The 21,024-nt window shown below is 34.3% G+C and overlaps 1 protein-coding gene and 1 long non-coding RNA gene across 2 annotated transcripts; both read right to left on the minus strand.

Annotated features, from left to right (window-relative positions):
• Positions 1-1,815: 1,815 nt before the first annotated feature.
• On the minus strand, positions 1,816-9,032 carry LOC147389391 (wall-associated receptor kinase 1-like). Its single transcript, XM_086419768.1, has 4 exons — positions 8,898-9,032; positions 4,835-5,456; positions 3,265-3,522; positions 1,816-2,840 (listed from the first exon to the last, which is right to left on the minus strand). Exons 1-4 carry the CDS (start codon positions 9,030-9,032, stop codon positions 1,816-1,818), a joined length of 2,040 nt encoding a protein of 679 aa, XP_086275894.1.
• A 5,760-nt stretch (positions 9,033-14,792) lies between these two features.
• LOC147389392 (uncharacterized) lies at positions 14,793-16,908 on the minus strand. Its single transcript, XR_015170396.1, has 3 exons — positions 16,858-16,908; positions 15,265-15,383; positions 14,793-15,178 (listed from the first exon to the last, which is right to left on the minus strand). It is a non-coding gene; the product is annotated as an uncharacterized LOC147389392 (long non-coding RNA).
• Positions 16,909-21,024: the final 4,116 nt, after the last annotated feature.

The following is a 21,024-nucleotide window of genomic DNA, read 5'->3' on the forward strand; positions in this document are numbered from 1 at the left end:
AATAAGAGAATAAAAATATATAAATATCTTGCCAAGCAAAAGTTGATCCATAGAGAGAAGGTTAATTGTTTAAATTGCAAAGGATCTTCTAACATTATATAAAAGAGATTCTGATATCATGTCAGAAAGATCCTTCTGGATCTTTCTGACAAAAAGAGAATTTTCGATGACAAAAAGGAAATTTTTGGTAGCAAAAATATGAAAATTACTATTTGTACAATTTTGGTAAAATAAAATATTTTTGAAAACGGTAAATTACCATCTTTAAAAATAAGATGTACACTTTACCTTTTTTAACTTGAGTATCTTTCTTTTGAATCAACTTTGCAACGTTATGGCCTTGCTTTATACTTCGATCAACAGAACTCATAAAACAACATAAATTAAAAAACAAAAATTTGTAGTATCTAATACTGTGTTGCCCCTTCGCAAACCATCACATGCTTGTCGATGCTTAATTATTAGTTTCTCTCCATCCATGAATGCTTAATTACAAATACAAGGCACCATACATGAAAACTAAATTTTCTCAATCACATGCACATACATGCCACCATGTTAAATAGTAAAAATCTGAGGAAAACCCTTCTTCTCTTGATAGGACGACTCACTGAATGATGCTCCAAATTCAACATCAAATGCATTCACAATGCTACCTTCATTACCTGGTTCAGCATTTACATTAGTTTCGGAGGGATTATTATGCGACCTTCTTAGCTCATCTAGCAGAGAATTAGGGCCTGTTTGGATACCAGGAGCAGAACTACTCTTTCAAAGAACAGGAGCTGAAGTACTCTATGGAGGAGTTGGAAAAGTAATTCTGTGCAGAAATGGCGTTTGGCAATCAACTCTATGAAGTATTGGCAGAAGTATTTTTGTGCTGGAAGTCTGTTTGGGAACCATACTGACTTCTCATGACTTCTAGAAAAAAAATTAGAATACCCTTATATTATACCAGTTATTGTTTTTTATCTTTTAGTGTCATAATATGCCTTTAAACTATACTGTTTTTGACATTTTAACTATAAATATTAATATAATATAATATAATAAATATTAATATAATATAATATAATATTTTAAATATTAAATATTAATATAATATATTTAAATCCATTATACTTAAAATTTTAAAAAAATTTGACAGACTGTTTTTGACATAATATTAAAAAAAAAAATTGACAGACTGTCTTTTAGTGTCATAATATGCCTTCAAACTAAACTATTTTTTACATTTTAACTATAAATATTAATATAATATAATATAATAAATATTAATATAATATTTTAAATATTAAATATTAATATAATGTGTTTAAATCCATTATACTCAAAATTTAAATAAAAAATTGACAGACTGTCTTTTAGTGTCATAATATGCCTTCAAACTATATTGTTTTTAACATTTTAACTATAAATATTAATATAATATAATATAATAAATATTAATATAATATAATATAATATTTTAAATATTAAATATTAATATAATGTGTTTAAATCCATTATACTCAAAATTAAAAAAAAAATTAATATTAATAAATGTTTTTTTTGTTTGATTTAAGGGCAAATGTATTAGAAATATTTTCATAGAAAATTAATAAAGTTAGGGGTATTTTGGTAAAACGAACCGTTAGATTTTGACTCCCCGCAAGAAGAGTTTTGAGAAATAGGTTTTCTTGACTTCTTCATAAAGAGTAATTTCTTGCTCTTGCGAGGAGTAACTCTTCGAAGGAGTAGTTCATACAAACGCATCCAAACGACTTCTAACTCCCCGCAAGAGTCAAAAGTAGCCAAGGAGTCCTATCCAAACGCCTACTTAACTTCTTTCATTGTTGGCCTTTTTCTGCTTTTGGACTTCAAACATCTCCTTGCCAGTACTGCAAATTTTGTTAACTCTTCCTCCTTCCCTTTTCTCACCACTCTATCATCCAAAATATGAAAAAGTCGATTTGCTTTCATTGACAAAATGAAATATTGTCTTAAATATCTCTCTTCATCACTTCTAAAGTTAGATACTGGTTTTTGCCCCACTAACATCTCCACAAGAACTACCCCAAAACTATAAACATCACTCTTCTCTGTATATTGCCCTGTTTCAAGGAACTCTGGGTCCATGTATCCCGGAGTCCCTTGTAGTAGTGATGCAGTTAAGTGAGTTCTTTCGTCGGGAATAGACCTTGAAATCCCAAAATCAGCCAATTTTACTTTGTAATTCTCATCTAAGAGTATGTTCCCAGACTTTATATCTCTATGAAGAATGGGTGTGGAAGCAGATGAGTGCAAATAAGCTATGGCGCTCGCTACTTCTGTAGCAGTCCTCAATCGATCTTCCCATGACATATATGACATAGAGCCGTGGATATGGTCGTAGAGGGTTCCATTGGAGACAAATTCATAAACTAGTAATGGAACTTCGGCTTCTAAACAACAACCCAATAATCTTACCACATGCCTGTGGACAATTTGGGAGAGAAGGCTAACCTCATTAACAAACTGATCTATTTGGTATTCTTCCATTGTTTTTGATTTCTTAATAGCTACTATTCCACCATCTTGAAGCATTCCTTTATAAACGGTACCAGCGCCTCCTTTACCGAGGATTCTATTGTCATTGTAGTTGTCTGTGGCCTTTCCAAGTTCTTCTTCAGTGAAGATTTTGGATTTCAGGATACCAACTTCGTTGGAAGACATCTTTTCTTCTAATAGAAAACCACCATTTCGCTTAAAGAATTCTTGTTTACGTTGGATGAGCTTTCTTTTCTTCAGCTCCAAAATCAACAAGTAGCAACAGCAGGTTAGAAATATAATGAGCACTGATAGGCCAACACGTGCATAATACCAAATAATAATAATGAGGAAAATAAATTATTGTGAAATAGCTATTTTTTGTGAGTCATAAACTAACTTTAAAATCTTGTGTCAAGGTAATGCTTCAATCAGAGAAAAATTGAGACTGAAAAATATTTTGGGACAATTCGAAACATTCCTAAGATCAATGTTTCAATCTAATCTTGGCCAAAACCAAGAATGTCTGGGACGAATTACATTCCGAAACATAATGATCATAACATAGCTCTAATTTGAAAATATTGGATGGATAGATTCAATGGAATTATGAAGTGGTTCTATATATAAATTTGAAAAGAATCAGTTTACCAAGTTGATCAACTCCTTGTTTGAACTTCTTTTAGAAAACTAAATAAATATGATTTTAAAATTAAAATATATCTTTTACATGTTAAATATAGAAAATAATGTTACCATCGAATGCAAACATGCGGTGTTGCGAATCTCCAAAACCAAAGATTTTGTAGCAATAAGTGTGGGGAGGAGAATTACCCAAAATGGGGACCATCTTGTTTCCTTGAGGTTCGGCTATGCATCGAGTTCCATTTATTCGAGCATCACCATATGTACCACTTGGGCAAGAGCATGTATAACCTCCAAGAGTATTCGAGCAGATGGAATTCGTGACACAGGGAGCCGGAAGTGTGCTTTGATTCGAGCATTCGTCAATATCTAATCAACAATTAATAATCATGATCATTTATCATTAGCAAGACATATAATTCAGTTCTTCATATGTTAAGAACAGAATGAGTGTTTGATATGACCTTCACGCTTAGAAAAATTATGTGAAATGAATGGACATTTCATCATAACTGTATTCCCAACAAAAAAAACTCAATAATGGAGAAAAAAGGAAAAAAAAGGTTTTCAGGTCTAGTATGATTAATTATATAAAAAAACTGTTATAATTAAAAAATGATGTCGAAATCAATGGATATAAATTAAATATAGAAGATTATTAAAAAATGATGACATGCCCCCTTGACCTGGGCTTTTTGTGAAAGAATAACAAAATAAAAAATGACCCACATGCCCTTGTCTTCAACCTCCAATCATAATGTTTCTCTCAAAAATTGTCATAGTCAAGCTGTAAGTATCTCTAATGTAAACCATTTTTAATCTATTCAATTTCATCCTCAATGTCTCGTGAAATCCCCTATTAGCTCTCCAACTTTTACTTATTACACCTCAATTTATGTATCACACCCCAATTAAAGATTAAAACACACTCTTCAAACATTACAAAAGTTTCACTTAAATTATAAGTTTAACGCTACAAAACAATATAACACTCAGTCAAACAATTTCAATAGTTGTTTACAATTCATGATTTTTAAACTTGTCCGAGATCGAGACGTATCACCCGAGTTAACTCGGTACCGGAGCTGAATGAGACCAACTCACAAAGTATTTTGAGGCGATCGCGTATCGTGAGATAAGCGAGTTGTCTCGGATGATATTTTCCAATATCTCGGGCGATACAAGCGAGACGGCGCAGAAAATGATTAACTCACGAGTTAAACGAGACGTATCGGACGAGATTTTCAAATCTCATCCAAGTTAACCGAGACAAACGAGTTAAAGCCTCAACCCTCTATTATTTCACCCCCAAATCTTTTTTTTTTTTTATATATATTTTTTGGGGTTCATTTTTTAATAGGAATCATTTCTGAATTTTTTCAAAAAAATTTCAGATTTTTTAAATGGTTAAAAACTATTGTCTCAATGTCGAACGTGACGAGACGTATCATCCGAGTCAACTCAGTATCAGAGCTGAACGAGATGAGATGTGATACTGAGTTTAAAAACCATGATTACAATTAGGATTAGGCTCATATAAAATCCTAAATCCAAAACATAGAAATCAAGTCAAAAAATAAAATAAAATGGGATAGGACTATCCCGAAAATAGATAAATAAATAAATAAACAAACAAGAACAAAAAGAAGAAGATCATGTTAATATACAAGGTGAGTAATACCTTGGCATCCTAGAGGAAGATAAGGGTTCCCTCTGTAACCTTTATTGCAGTAACAACGATATCCGCTGTTATTAAATCCTGAGTTAATACAATTGCTGTTTACTCCACATGCGTTTGTTGATGCTTGTTGACAAGACGTGTTCCCCACCACCCAATCAAGAACAACCGGATTAATAATATATGTTTTGCTATAATCTGCAACCAAAAGAATCGACTTGGAGAAGTTGAACGATTCTTGATCAGCCAAGAACGCAAGGCTACACAAAGTATCATTAAAAATTGAGGGCATGGTGGTGGTGTTGGTGATGGTACTGAAAGTAAATTTTAACTGCTTTAGATTCATGGCGATTGAAGTCTGGCAGCATCCCAAACCACCACAAGAACCGTTTATGGCACTATTTGGATCATTACAATACGACAAACACCCATTCATCATAAGTTCCTCATTGTCACTCACGAACGCTAGGCTGTTGCATCCGATTACTATGAATTTGTTTCGAGTATTGTTGAATGTGAATGAAGATCCTTGTAAGTTTATCCATCTTCGGGCATCAGTGCTTGTAGGAGTTTGGCCATTACATTTATAATCAGCAGAAATTGACACTGTTAATGACCCTTCTAGCTATATATCATCAATGGGAATATCGTTAAGAAAAAACAATTTAGAAGAGTTATTGCAAGTTAAATTGAACCAAAGGTCTAAGGAACATTTTGCATCTCCGAAGCCAAATGGATAAGGAACGATGATGTTTCTGCATGAATCCGAGCACCCTTCCTTTGCATATGATGCCGTTGTTGTTGTTACTACACTAACGCATAGTAATACCCTAATAATTAGGAGACAGTACCGAGCCATTTTTCTTTGGTTTGTGTTGGAGGTCGGGTCTTTATTTATAAATTGGAAGGATTTCTTCTTCTTCTTCTTCTTCTTATGAAGATCGACTGGATAAATGCATATATACATGGGAAAGGGAAACTGCTAAGCTATTTAATTTCATGGACTACTTCTCAAACTCCAATAAAAATCAAGGGTAGCCGCCTTCAAAGTTTTTAATTAATTAATTAGTTAACATCATCTATAAGAAAAAATCCTACGAGATTACATCTTTCCATCTAGATGTAGTCTTCTCTTCCTTTTTTTTAGATAAATTAATAAATTTACTTCTAGAGTAGGTGTGTCAATGGGTTGGTTCGATTAGATTCTTAAGGTGCATTCTCACCTTCACCTTTGTATCAAAACTCGTGTCTTCAACAAAATCAAACAAAAACATGATTCATTAAAGGTGTAGATGCAAAAAAAGTTGCACTATCTTGAGATATGTGACGAAATCTTGCGATTTCATCTCCTCCTATCCCTAGGTGTGCCTGCAACAACACTGTTTAAATGTCTAAGTCAGAATTTAGTACAAAAAATAGTATTTCATATTTTTAAGAGAAAATTGCATATCTTTTAGTGCCTTGCACCTATGTATTTATAGGGGCTGCATCCCTTAGATCTTCCTAGATTTTATCCTTGATTTCCGTATGAGTGGTTCAATTCTGTTAGGGACTTCCCTTGATTCCCCCGAATGTGGTTAAAACTCCTTATCTTAAGAGATTTGAAACTCCCGAACTTCAATCATAAACCCTCGAAGCTTGGTTGGAAGCGTTGACCGACCTTTCTTCCTATGCTAATTTAGACACTCGGCTAGGTCATCTCGTGATTGCCACATGTCATTTTTTCAAAAAATATCATCCACAATACCCCCTCTTGGAGTTTTGGATCTCGATACGACGATCCGAGACAACTTAATAAAATTATTGGCACATGGCATCCTCCTATTGGATTAAATTCGAAATCCGACCATTTGGATATCCATGATGATGCTCTAAATGGCTTTCTCGTGGGGTGCACTGTCAATTGTTTTGCGTTGTGGCGCATGTATGTGTCGTACACACAAGTCTCCCCTCTAGTAGTTAATAGTGCACGCGTGTTTGTTCCACTTTAATCGTTTCTCGTGCTCATTAAATGCATCTTTAGCTTATGATTGTTTCGTTTTTCTAGTTTATCACGACCCTTCATTTCTTACGTATCTCGATGCCTCTGAAGTCTTTAAATACCCCATTTTTCTTCACTTTTTCTTTTTACTTTTTTTTTCTACGCTTCTTCTTTCTCTCCAACTCTCTGTTGCAAGGTTTTTATTGTCCACCTCCACACTCATCTTTGCTCAGCATTAGCAAGTCCCAACCAGTGCAGTGCCAAGATTCTACTTCTACTAAGAGGTCAGAAAACAACATTTCCTCTCCTCAAATCTTCTTTAAACCTTTTCTTTTTCTTTATTCTTCTTCCATGGCCAAGGGGAAGACTTATTCTCCTATATGCCCTCATTTATCCGAGATTATGGATACTTACGCTACCCCTGGTGATATGGGTACTTCTTTCTCAGATGAGCCCTCATCCTTTCAAGGCCTCCCCCAAGACACCATCGTGGTGTATTGGGGGCAGTTTAAAGCTGGCCTCCGAGTTCCTCTCAGTAAGTAAACTCAAGAAGTCTTAAATTTTTATAGGAGGGCTATTGGGAAAATGAACAGTAATTTATCGTCTTATCTATGCCGTCAAACAAATGAATGCTTGATTGGAAGAAAATCTACAACTTGGGCTTTTTGATATAAGAACCCAGTTCTCTTTGAGGATATGCCATAAAAAGTAAAAGTACTTCTATTTAACAAAGAGGAGAGGGAAACCACCCTTGTTCAAGCTGTCGAACTCAAACAAGGATTGGTTCTTGTTCCCGATCAAACTGGCTGGTTGGTGGAAGAGCGCACCTAAAGACAAATTTCCCCCGCTCGTCTTCAACTCGTTCAAAAGAGTTGGTGAGTTTTCTTTCTTCAGTTCTTTCACATTTTTTCTTTCTTTTACTTTGAGATTTGAATTTTGACTTCTCATGATTGCAGATCCAGGCAAAGATAAAAGAATCTCTGACTTGGTGATTATAACCTATATTCTTTCTGACCTAGAACTATATCACCGAGTCACTGATTTTCTTGCCCCGTCGATTCTCACTTGAAGAGCAAACAAGTGAAGCTACGAGCACCAAGCCACGTACCTTTGAGAGGCTCCGTGAGGCAACCAAAGATAACATTAAAGACATGTCACGTCGCTCCAACCACTACACTCCAGTTGACTCCGACGCTTTCAATAATGAAGTGATGGAGGTGCATCCCTCTTTTCCTCGGGAGGTAAATGAGGAAGAAGATCAACCTCTCTTAAAGAGACTGGGGAGGGGCATCGACCCCCGTCCTGCTCCGGCCTCTACTTCCGTTTAGGTCTCGACCTCTGCTTCTGGGTCCTGGTCCAAGGGAGGTGACCCTCCAGGCATTTCCTAGGTTATTTCTCCGTTCGTGGTTGGCCATCAAGTTATGGACCAATGTACTGCGCTCTCCAACTCTCGGATTGCACAAATGATGTTTGAGTCGTCATGTTAAAAACTCTTCAAAACCCTAAATCTGGATCCCCAAGTCAATAACTAACTCCCAAGCTCCAATTATCAACCTAAAAGCACTCAGAAACCTTAAAAACATCCAAAAAAAAGTCAAAAAATATATATTCAAATCTAGAAGAAAAAAGTCTCATCTCAAAAATCGGGAATAGATCTAGAAACAAAAACAAATTAAGAAGATTCATACAAGGAACACTCACTACCAATTTTTAAGAAAACATATCCAATCACTCAGGTAAAAACAAAGGTTATTTTTTTATTATTCTGAATTTAGGCCGTTTTGCAATGTAAATATTTGAGAGGAGTATAGACCGACTTTTGTCGGGCGAGATTGGTGTCTAACACTTTCTAATCCCATAACCTGATCCCCATACCCATAATCTATCCGTAGCTTAGTGTTCTTTATCTTTTTAGAGTCACATTTGGTTCCTAGACCATAAAACTAGGTGACAACTCTCAAAAAAGAAAAAAGTGGATGCGCACCCGTGGATCGAGGGCACTTTCACATATAAGTTCTCTAATCACGATGGATTGGTTTTGATTAGTGATTCATGCAATTGTGTCCTAAAAATGACTACTGTTACGTAAGCTACACATGCTATTGTTTTATCCAAGTTTTCCATAACTAGCGTTTTTGTCCAGAACCGTGACATGAAGGCTCGGATGCTCTCTTCATCCTCTTGTTGCAAGTGGACGACTGTATTCACTCTAACCTTCATTTTTCTCAATTGTATGAATTCCTCGACAAAAGCTTCCTCCAACTCAGAAAAGCTTCTTACTAATCCCAAAGGCAGTCTTTGAAACTAGGATACAACTTTATGTCTTAACATCGTTGTCGTTGTAGTACAACACCATCTGATTTTTGTAGTGAAGGATATGTTCTATTGGATCCATTGTCCCATCAAATGTTTCAAACTTAAGGGGATAAAACACTATCGAAGGGTCAGATGCCATTATTGTCGGTGAAAATGGCGACCCTTTAAGTTCCCGGATAATATTTCGAATGTTTCACCCTAATCCCTTCCCATGATCTGCTCATCGTCCCTCCTCCACAACAGCTCTTCTACTTCTCCCGAGTCATAGGATTCTGGGTTTCTAAACTCCCTTGCTGGGTTCTAATTCTTGTCGAATTTATCGTCTGGTCAATCTTCGTTTGATCTGTTGTAAGGGGTGGAGGTTCATGTCCTGTTCCCATTTCTTTCCTAATTTCAGTTCCTTCACTCAACCTTTGCATGAGTTCTTTGTTCTTCTTATTTATCGTCTGAATCTCATCGTTCTAGCAGTCAAGCCCTTGTTGAATCGTTGTTCTCATCTCCGTCAACAAGTAGTGTACCGCCTTCAAAGGGTTCTGTGGTACTTAGTGCGGATTTGTTAGTTCATCAGATCCCTCTCATCTTGTTCTCAACATTTTGATCATTTTTCCTTATAAGTTTTCTACGGACAACGCCAAATTGTAGATGCAAAAAATTGTACTACCTTGAGATCTATGACGAAATCTTGCAATCTCCTATCTTCCTTTTCTCAGGTGTGCCTGCAACAACACCACTCTAACACCTAAGTCAAGATTTACTACAAAAAATAGTATTTCATATTTTTTCAAAAAAAATTGTATACCTTTTAGTGCCTTACACCTATGTATTTATAGGGATTGCATCTCTTAGATCTTCCTTGATTTCCATTTGGGTTGCTCCATTCTGTTAGGGACTTCCCTTGATTCTCGCTAATGTGGTTAAAACTCCTTATCTTAAAAGATTTGAAACTCCTGAGATTCAATCATAGACCATCGAAGGTCGGTTGCATGAAGGTACCGACCGACCTTCTTCCTTTGATGATTTGGACACTTGGTTAGGTCGTCTCGTGATTGCCACATGTCATTTTTCTGAAAAATATCCTCCACAAAAGGTAAATCCTCTTTTTCAATATCAAACTCACCAAATCATTGGATTAAGTATGGTCGGAGTATAAGAAACCCTAGTTCGTCTTCATTATTTTAAAAAAGATGAAGTTAAGATTTTGGGTTCAATCCAACGGCAAAGATAATTCCATTTTTTTAAGGAAGAGTGTAACAAATGACATTTTCATAAATCACAACTACAAGGGTGTTTTTGATATTTAAAAAAATATTATGTCATCAAAATAAACATTGTTAACATACAGAATAAATCAACTACAGTTTAGGGGCAGACCTAATTTTGCATTTCATAGGGGGTAACCCTAATTTTGCCTATTTTTTGGGGGGCTTAATAAAATACCATTTTTTCAATGAAAGCATTATTCTCCCGATTATTGAACTATTATAAATAATTCACGTATTTTAAGTTAAAAAAGAGTAAAACGCATTTTTACGAATTTTTATGAAACTCGATCGAAAAAATGTTATTGTTTTAAGTTGTAATGTGTAACACAAGTTCATCTTTTTAGGTGATAAATGTCATTTACGTATTTTTTTTTTAAATGGCATGCCTTTCTACATTTATTTGAGATATTACCTTAATTAATTTTCCAAACTGATGATTTGCCCATTGACTTTGGTATTCTTTTATAAATCAATGAAATAATAACCTTAGTACCCTCATTATCACCACCATTATTATTATCATCACTTTCACCATCACCAATTTCATGATCACCATCATTATCATATTATTGAATTTTTTAAATGAGACTGATGATACACCTATAAAACATATGCCGCATATTTTTCATTTATCGAATTCTTAATCGAATTTTTGAAATCCATAATCGAATGGAACTTGAATTTTTGTTATATTCCAAATTGCTAACAAGGGTCCTAGCCTCTTATAAGCATTAATGATTTCGTATACACCTCCATGTTAGTAAAGTGTGAATTGAGTTCAATCTCGACTAAAAGTGGTTCAACAATACTAAAATTTGAATCTCACAAATGCCCCCACCTTTTGCATTTTATAAATCTATATAATTGTATGGCCCACTTAACTATAGTTTTATAGGGGGTAAACTTCCCATCAACTACAGTTTTGTAGGATAAGCCTTCTATCAATCTATAATTTTGTGGAGTCTATTTTATTTTCTTTACTATTCGTCATTTATAACTTTACTATATGTCTTGTTTTACCCATTTAACCCACTTTATTATTTTTCATCTTTTACCATTTTAACCTCAATTTTTTTAATAATACTCCTCCAACCTTATTCTTTTCCATTTTAACCACCTAAACAGTAAGGGCGAACTCTAATTAAAATATAATCAAGATTATTTTGGTCAAAAATCAAGAAAATTGCAACCCATGACCCTATGATCAAGTTGGTTAGTTTTCAAAATTACGAAAATAACATTTTTACTCAAAATATTTGTAGTCAATATTTTAAATTATAAATAAACATTTTTGATATACGTGCAACATGCCACCTTCAAGTGTATATTAGAATTTGCCTAAATCATTGAGGAAAAATAATAAAGTTAAATGAGTAATATTGAAAAAGAGAATAAGAGAAAAGGCAATGCGTAAATTTGAAAAGTGGTATAAGAGGTAAGACAATAAAAGTAAAAGTTTCATCGAGATACTTTCTTTATGGGGTATAAAGGTCGAGACAAAGGAAATGGGACAACCATTGTGTTCTATTAGATACATGTGAGAGAGAGATAGGACACCTAAAAGGAAAATGCTAGCCTCAACCCAAGGTTGGGTTCTCTTTCAACATGACAGCTGTGATGTTAGGGATTCTCAAGAAAAATATATCACGGAAATAGCCCAAAAGATGAATTGTTCTCTGTGAAATATGTATTTTTTCCACTATCTTAGTGGTTATGTTTATGGACTAAAAAATTTTGATTTTATATATCTTATACAGTAGGCAAAGGAAAAATAACCTAAATGTCCTTGTCCTAAATATGTAACAAAAATAAACCTTTTCCTATTCTCTCCAAAACCAGTTATGATCTTCAACCACTTGAATTAAAAAAAAAAAAAAATTACACTACTCTTCAACACTAAGATTCTATCTACTTAAACTTTTAAATTTAAAGAAGAAGATAGAATTTTGGGTAAACTACCATTTCATGAGTTGAATATGACTAAATTATGATTCCAACTAACTATTCATCTTAGTTCTCAAAACATGACAAATCCAAATCGCTGGCTTTTCAATGTGACGATCTCGCTGGTTCAAAGTAACAAGATTGCTGTGAACCTGCAAGATTGTCATTTTAAAAAGAAAATAAAATCAATGATCTTGCTGCTTTAAACCAGTGAGGTCATCATTCTAGAAAACCTGCAATCTCGTTCTTCATGTTTTGGGAATTAAAATGAATAATTAGTCGAAATGGGAATTTCTTCAAAAGTTGATCACATTTTGGAAATTTTCTTTAGAATTTTTTATGTAGAAGATGATGAAATTTTGAATTAAAAAAAGGGGTTTAGACGAGTTCGAAAATGATGAATTGAACATGAGATTCAATAAAATAAAAATAATTTAACCATTGGGACTAAAGACATATTGAAGGTGATTAGTTTTGCAACAAAAAAAAACAAACAAAAAAATCAAGGGCTAAAGGTTTTAAGTTGAAGATAAATGTATTAAGGTTATTTTTTTATTTATTAATCTATATAAGAGAAGATAAAGGTCAAGGGTGGCCTGGCCACACTTTTTTATTATTATTAATTTATATAGAGGATAACTCAAATATTTGTAAAAACATGATGTATCATCAGTTCGAGAACAAGAGGGTCCAGAACTTTAGACTTCATCAAATATTAAATGAGCCCACTATTCAAATATTTTACTGGTAAACGCACTCTTCAAAAACTCAACTTGCTTGGTGACCTCACAACATTGCTTAAATAATACAACTTTTTTTTAGAATAATGTGTAATAGTATGGTCAAACAATTCTTAGAAACTACATCAAAGAGTCCTCGTCAAGCTGTTATCATTAGCTTGTGTTATGTGATTCGCACTCATCCTATGTTGAACCATGATTTGATACAAAGAGAATCAGTTCGCGATTTGATTCCCACTAGGTTTGTGGAAAATAATTGTTGTCAATATAAGGTATCTCACGTTTTAATCAGTATTAGAGATAGCTACGTGAAAATATCATAAATTCGACGGCCCAAAGCCGTCGAATTATGTAACAATTCGTCAGCCTCGACCGTCGAATTGGTCTGTCGAATTTGAGTTTGTCGAAAAAAAATTCGACGGTTTAAGACCATAGAAATTTCATTAATTCGACGGCTTAAGACCGTCGAATAACATATTTTCGACGTCTACTAACCGTCGAATCACTGCAGTAAAAGTAGGGATATAGCGACGGTCGATGACCGTCGCTATAAGTTATTTTTAAAAAAAAATTAGAGCTTTAGTTGCGGTCACGGCCGTGGCTATAATAACTTTTGAAAAAAAAAATAAGAATTTTACACCTGCCCCCCTCACATGTTACTGAATATTGGAGATACCCCTATATTTTAAAATTAATAACCTTGACCCCAACTAGCAACATGAAAAGACCCAAATGCCCCTCGTCTTCAACTAGAATATGCGAAGAACACACCCATTAACCAAACTTCTCCCATCGACGGCAACGAAAAACACAATCTGCATGTGAAATTTGAACTATTTAAGTGAAAATCAATTTGAAAATAATATAAAAAATGCACCCACAATACAATCAATCAAACAATCCCACATTCATTTTGAAACCCCAAGAAGAAAAATGGAAGAATTTCATTCGTCAACCGAATTTTGAGTTATTTTCAGAAAATCAACAATACTAAGATATGAAATTCTATCAAATATAACAAATGGGAATCTAAAAATCGACTCTATTTTTTTCCTTCATAGCCAGGAAAAATGAGCTCTGATAATTTTCAGTTGAATCTTTCCACTTCGTATCACATGTCATGCCTACTCAAGGACCAGACAAGCTATCTACCAGCATCATTTCAACTTCTACACACCACTGACGCCTAAAACCACGTTAATGCCTAAGTTCAAAACTTCTATAGAACCGAACCCTTAATGACTCGCTACTTTTTAGAAGTTAGGATATAAGTTCATGGCTTTTGTTTATGGATAGATTAATGACTTATTTAATGAAATTTCAAGTTCATTATTTATTTATTTTTGGTTTAAAATATGCTACTTCCAAGGAGGTTTTTAGGATATTGGCAATCCATAGAACAAAACCAAACCAAACAGAACTTAGTCCAGTTCTATGGGAAATTTGGTTCAGTTCTGGTTATGGTTCTGGTTCTTATTTAGTAGAAAAGATATATGTTGGTTCAGTTTCAATTTGGCCCCAAACCGAACCAAGTTGCACACCTAAGAAAAAGAGGGCTGAGGTGACCACCCGAAAGAGTACAAAAAGCGACCAAAAGAGAAAATAAAGAGGATGCCATAACATAACAAGAGCGAATGAAAGGATTTATATTAGTGAAGAGCTTGTTAGCTATCTATTTTGACTTTTGAGACAAAATAAGAGGATAAATTCCGCATAGCTTTAGAAACAAACAGATATAAAATCTTCATAGAATGAGTGTATAACAGATGTGAGGATAATTATTCAATTTGAACGTTCAGACAGAGGCTACAAATGCTTTTAACAGCTTGGATTTGGAGGTAAATAGAATAAGTGAGAGGGGATTACTATGAATAAGGAGAACATTAAAAATTGAACAGTGAAATTTAAGGTCTTATGCAAGAAATTCCTATATTATAAATTAAAAGTTAAAACTAGAGGAAATGGAAGTTCAAACTACCTTAATTCCACCTTTATCCTCTTCAATCTGGCCCTTGAATAGTGTTGTAAATGGTCAACCACCAACACCAACAACAACAATGTCAGCATCCAACACTCTCCCATCCTTCAGTTTCACTGCCTTGACCTGAAATGTAGCAACACTTATTTATGAAAAACACTGTAAACAAAATTGAATGTTAATATAAATTGCTTGGATGCTGAGAAACTAACCTCTCCATTTGCATCGGAATCAAACCCTACAGCTACAGTTCCCTTAATAATTTTGATTCCTTTATTAGCATAGTATCCTTCATAGAATGTAGCTATTCCAGGAGTGAAAGGCCGAGGCACTACAAGAAAGCGATCTATGTCAGACATACATTATCTTTTACAGATCATGTAAGATATAACCTAGCAAATACACCTTAGAACAGAATTCCAAATCTTAGCAAACTAAACTGGAAAACAAAAGAAACTCATTACACCCTATGAACAGAATAGTGAAGGCAAGGAGGTCAGTTCTGTTTCATGGTGTGTAAAAAAATGTTTTTTTTTTTTTTGGCTTTTCATATATTTCTTCCTTATATTTATTTAAAAACTTTTGAGTTAAATATAATGAAACTTATATATTATAATATGTGTATAGGGACATGTTCACGGCAAAAATGTTGGGGGCATCCTGGAAAGGCAGGAAAAAGTGATAAGTGAAACCAAAACAGTTATAGTTTGATTACTATGAAACTTAAACTTGATAAAGCAATGGTTTTTATTTCAAGAGAAGTTGCTAAAGCTTTTTAATAACTTCATCCAAAAAATAAACAAGCAAAAAAGCGAGACCAAAACAGAAGACTATGGAGAACATAGGTATAAGAGGAGTTTGCAAAGAGTACGATTTATATTATGAAAGAATAAATTAATGATTTAACACCCAAGATACCTTTTCTACAGTGGAAAGGCTAGAAGCATTAATGATTAAAATCATCTTTTGGTACTACCATTATGATTCACAGTTAAGCTCATGTCATGAGCTCACAGAAACTATAAATCTGCTATTTGGAAAGGCAGGAAAAAGTGATAAGTGAAAGGAAGCAAGCATGTTGGGGGGGAGGAAGGACGTGTTAAGATCTTTTAAGTGCTACTTTTACTACCCTTTATGTTAGGGTCATCAAAGGAATGAATATGACGTTATCCAGTATCAGAATATAATACAAACATGTGGTGTATTTAGAGGTTCGGCAACTCACCCATGGTAGATATGCTGCTGTAAAAGTAAAGAGGCGCCCAAGAAACTCATAGGGATAAAGGGGTTCTGCTTGCTCCATACATAAACCTATAGAACAGAAAATTAGAGAGAATTAACAAATTGGAAATAACCAAAAACACAATTCACGAACAAAAAATATGATCCACGAAGTCCAACCTCTCCAAAATCTGTAGTAGCAATACAAACAATGTTAGCTCTAACCAAGACTTAAGAGAAACCTTTTAACTTAGTAGTTTTGAAGCACTAGTTTATAACTGCAACACTATATGTGGTAGTCAAAAAGAAGAAAAAAAAACATTTCCTTGAAAGCAGTAACAAATGCTTATTCCAATGCCGTGAGTCTCAAGTCTAATGCTCGCAGCAATTCATTTCAGTTAAGTAAGAAATACTCTGGTTTGCAAGATTCCATTCCACTATTCAGCTCTATCTAGAGCTACAATATGTTAAGATCTCCTATCGTGAAATACACCAATTTAACAGTAAAATTTAAGGTCTTAAGCAAGAAATTCCTATATTATAAATTAAAAGTTAAAACTAGAGGAAATAATAGTTCAAACTACCTTAATTCCACCTCATCCTCTTCCCCTAAATCCTTTCACAGCATCGTCAGCTGAAATTCAAACTATCATGGTCCTACAAACCTAGACATCTAGTTGAAATTCAAATTTTATAAGGGAGAATAAAATACCTGCAGAATCCATCTGCAGTCATATATTTCTTTGATTTAAGCAGAGATCTAGAGTGAACTAACTTAAGTTGGGAGACAGCAACTCGGCCTTCTTTCACCAGTCCTTAATAGTCAGATTATTATGAAATTGACTGAAAAAGTCTCCACACATATTCAGGTGTGCAATCCCTGGTGTGCCAACATATAATACAAGGCATAAACATAATAAATTTGTTTGCTACTCTAGAACCACTATATAAAATCAATCGGTGTGAAGTGGTTTAGGTTTAGAATTTGTAGAGGTATATGTCACCTACAAGTGATAGATTAATGTGGACTCCATTGGAAACCCATGAAGTTGCCCGGTATCAATGGCCATCCATGCCGGCTTATTAAAATAGGTCCTTCTTAGTCGCTTAATGTATCCCAATCATAACCTGCCACATTTTATTTTTATGCACAATCAGGGGGGATACACAACAAAAGTTTCATTGGAGTTGTAACTGTTAGAGAAGATGACAAAAATTATAGTCATGCTAGAGTGGCTGTACAGTCTCCTGCATTCGATACTGAGCTGATGTGGAAGTTTGCACAGAACCATAGATGTTTTTCAGTCATATCTCGAGGAAAAACATCTATGGTTGCATGCACAACTCATCATCATCTGAGTGTCAAACGCAGTGTCCAGAACAGTCACTTGACATTTTCCAAAAACTATAATAAGGGGTCAGAATCATTTTAGCAGTAAGAGACCACCTCAGACCCAGATCATTTTGCCCTTCTCACAAAGCAACTGAAAGTACTTGTATCAACAGATGGAAAACTTGCAACAAAGCCCCAATCTCCTATTAATTAAGTTCCTCCTCCCTACTCCACTCAATTCTCCCATTTTTCTTATTCAAACTATTTACTCCACTCAACAACTCGGCCTTCTTTCAGTAGTCTTTGTATTGGAGACTGGAAACAACCCAAAACTTAAGAAGAGAAGAACCAAAGTACCAAAGCTTAACTTTACCTTCTAAGTCCAGTGACAAGTTAAGAGACAAAATTGTCATATAAAAGAAGAAGAACAAATATTGTATACAACAAATATGTTGAACGCATATTCACACGCAAAACCATCCAAGAAAGCTGCTATTCACACACCAAGCCATCCAAGGAGGCTGCCTCTGACCAATATTTGGGAGCCATGGTCTAATCTGACCAAGAAGTCTTCCCTTAGCATCTCAAGAAGATAAACCATGGCTTCTTCTAAACTCAACCATTCACACAAACCATTTATAAGACTCGCAACAAAGGTTAAAACAATTTGACCCCCACCACCCTCTTGAATAATTGGCGAATCCCAGTCCCAAGACAGCTAAGCTTGCACAAGCATGAAGAACATTAGAGTAGGTAACTTGGGTTCCCTGTACTTGGGCAACAAGCATTTGGGAACACTAGAGTAGGTAAAAACAAACACAACTATTATTGGCCTATGTCTATAATATTCTAACCTGCAACAATATATTTCAAATCTCAACCCCTATATTCTTTTGAGACCAAAGACCCCATCACTATTATTGATTTCAATGACCAAATACATGGTTCATGTATTCCTTATTTGAATTATTTTTTATAGTTAAAATTTCTATGAATTGATACACATACAACAATATGTGGTTCAAACTTTTATCAATATATTTTATAAAATACCATATTAATGTCAATGTAGGATGTAGGTTCAATACAAAGTACAAGGGAATAGTTATCGATTGGTATCAATCGAGGATTGCATTATAATTTTTTGAACTGCAGGACTATGAAAGTCTCCTAATGCATTCTAAAAATAATAATGATGGTGTCCAGGTATGTCCATTTGTCGATATGTGTTCGACACAACAAAAATACAAAAACTTTGAGAATGCCTTGGAGATGAAATTAAGCAATTATATTCAACAAAATTGCTCTTCAACCAGATATGATCATGACAATTTGAGTAAATTTAATAATTTCTATAGCAAATGTTGAGAAAAAATTAAACAAAATCAATCAAACTATTTAAAAAAAACCCTAAAAACAAAGGAAAATTGATGAAAGATGAATAAGGAAAAGAAATATGAGATAACACTTACTAGAACTGAACCAAGCAAATGGCTATCTCAATTTGAGCTTCGAAAATAATTGGCTGAGAAGAGAAGATCAAGGATTTGAGCTCAAGTTCTTCGATTTGAGCTTCAGTTCTTGGAAGGTGCAGATGACAACGAGATCGAGAGGATTTGAACGACAAAAATAAACAAAGATGCTGAAATTTCAGACACCAAACTCTCTACAAAACATAATTTAACTCAATAAGATTATTCAATTGAAATAGCTACCATTTTTCATTGAAAACTAGAGGGCAATGTATCAACTTAACAACAAAGAAACAAAATCAGAAGAAATTAACAGATTAACAACAAAGAAAAAAATCAGAAGGCAATGTATCAACTGATTAACAACAAAGAAACAAAATCAGAAGAAATTAAACAATACCTCAGACTAAGAATAGAGATCTAGAGTGATTTTTTTAGGGTTTGTTCGGTGGCACTGATGAGTGAACTTCAGTTCTTAGTGTTTCCGACTTGAACTTTGATTTACTCTTCAATTTGAGATCTAAGAGATCAAAAATCCATAGACGAAGTGAAAAGAACTAGGTCTTTTTCGATTTGAGGGACGTGAGCGATTGAAGACAAAGGTGTAGAGTGAGAATGAGAGATCTATCGTGAGTTTTCGATCGAAACAAGAGATCGAAACAGGGATTTGTGAGTTTTCGATGAAAGAAGAGATCGAATGTGAGTTTTCGACCGTGTTCTTCAATGGCTCCACTGAGTTTTCGATAAAAGAGGGGATCGAATGTGAGTTTTCGATGAAAATTCGGATGTGAGTTTTCGTTCATCTTCTCCAAACTCCAATGGCTCCTGCTAGTTTCAGTTTTTTATTTTGTTATAAAAAAAACCAAAATCCGGTGGTTCGTTGGGCTTCGCCCGTCGAATTAATTTGTTGGGCTTATATGTGGGTTTTGGACCGCCCAAAATAAACGTGAGACTTGGGCTGCCGAATTTAACGCTATATTAATAACGAATTTTAGCTTTTTTGACGTAGTGTAGAGTCGTGATAATCTAACTTAGGCACATGACATACTCAATCGACAATCCTGACGTGATAGGCACATGGATCGTAGATCTGCATTCCTTGGGATATAGACCTGCACCTTTTATGGGGAAGCATGTTTTTGTATCCCGAGGATTGCAAATCTACAATCCTGAAGTCTGTTACTTCAAGGGTGTCGATTGAGTATGTCACATGCCTAAGTGAGATTGTCACGATTCTTAGAGGTACCCCTACTTTAAGGTTGGAAAACGTTGAAGAAACATTGAAATTGACATCGTTTCACACATTGCTCATTGCTAGCGAGGATGTATATATAGAACCATAGATGCTTTTCATCTAGATCCGAGTAAGAAGCTTATATGATTACATGCATGCCAATGTGTGAAACGATGTCAATTTTAATTTCATTCCAACTCTTTAGGTTTTGGTCAAGATTAGAGATAACTTGTGTTTTCAAACTGATAACAATCCTCAGGCCAAGTCTTCTTCTCATACTAACATAAAAGACCTCTAAAAAATTACTTATAGTAATTGGATTCATTCTAGAGTGGTGAACCGTGAACCGATTTGATACCAAGTGAATCAAATAACATATTTTATACCAAAAAAATTGGATTTGATTGAGTAAATATTATTATTTTAGTCATTAGTATAAATATGTTATGGGCAGCACTTGTAGGGTGTAGGTTGATCAGTAATAATTTAGTGTAGCTAGTTCACGAGCGAGACATACTTAGTGAATGGTCCTTTACATTGACCCGTCCAAGATCCAATATGGCTGATTGATATTTTGAAAATATAAATCAATTAGGTTTTTATAATTTTTATTTTTAAAAAATTAATTTTTTTAATCATTTTAAATATTTATTTTATATAAAAATATGATATTGTGAGTAAGCATCTTCTAATCCACCATATTTTATAAAAT

This window comes from Akebia trifoliata, chromosome 12 (genome assembly GCF_017979445.1).
Source record: "Akebia trifoliata isolate Shusen 1 chromosome 12, ASM1797944v1, whole genome shotgun sequence".
Lineage (NCBI taxonomy): Eukaryota > Viridiplantae > Streptophyta > Magnoliopsida > Ranunculales > Lardizabalaceae > Akebia > Akebia trifoliata.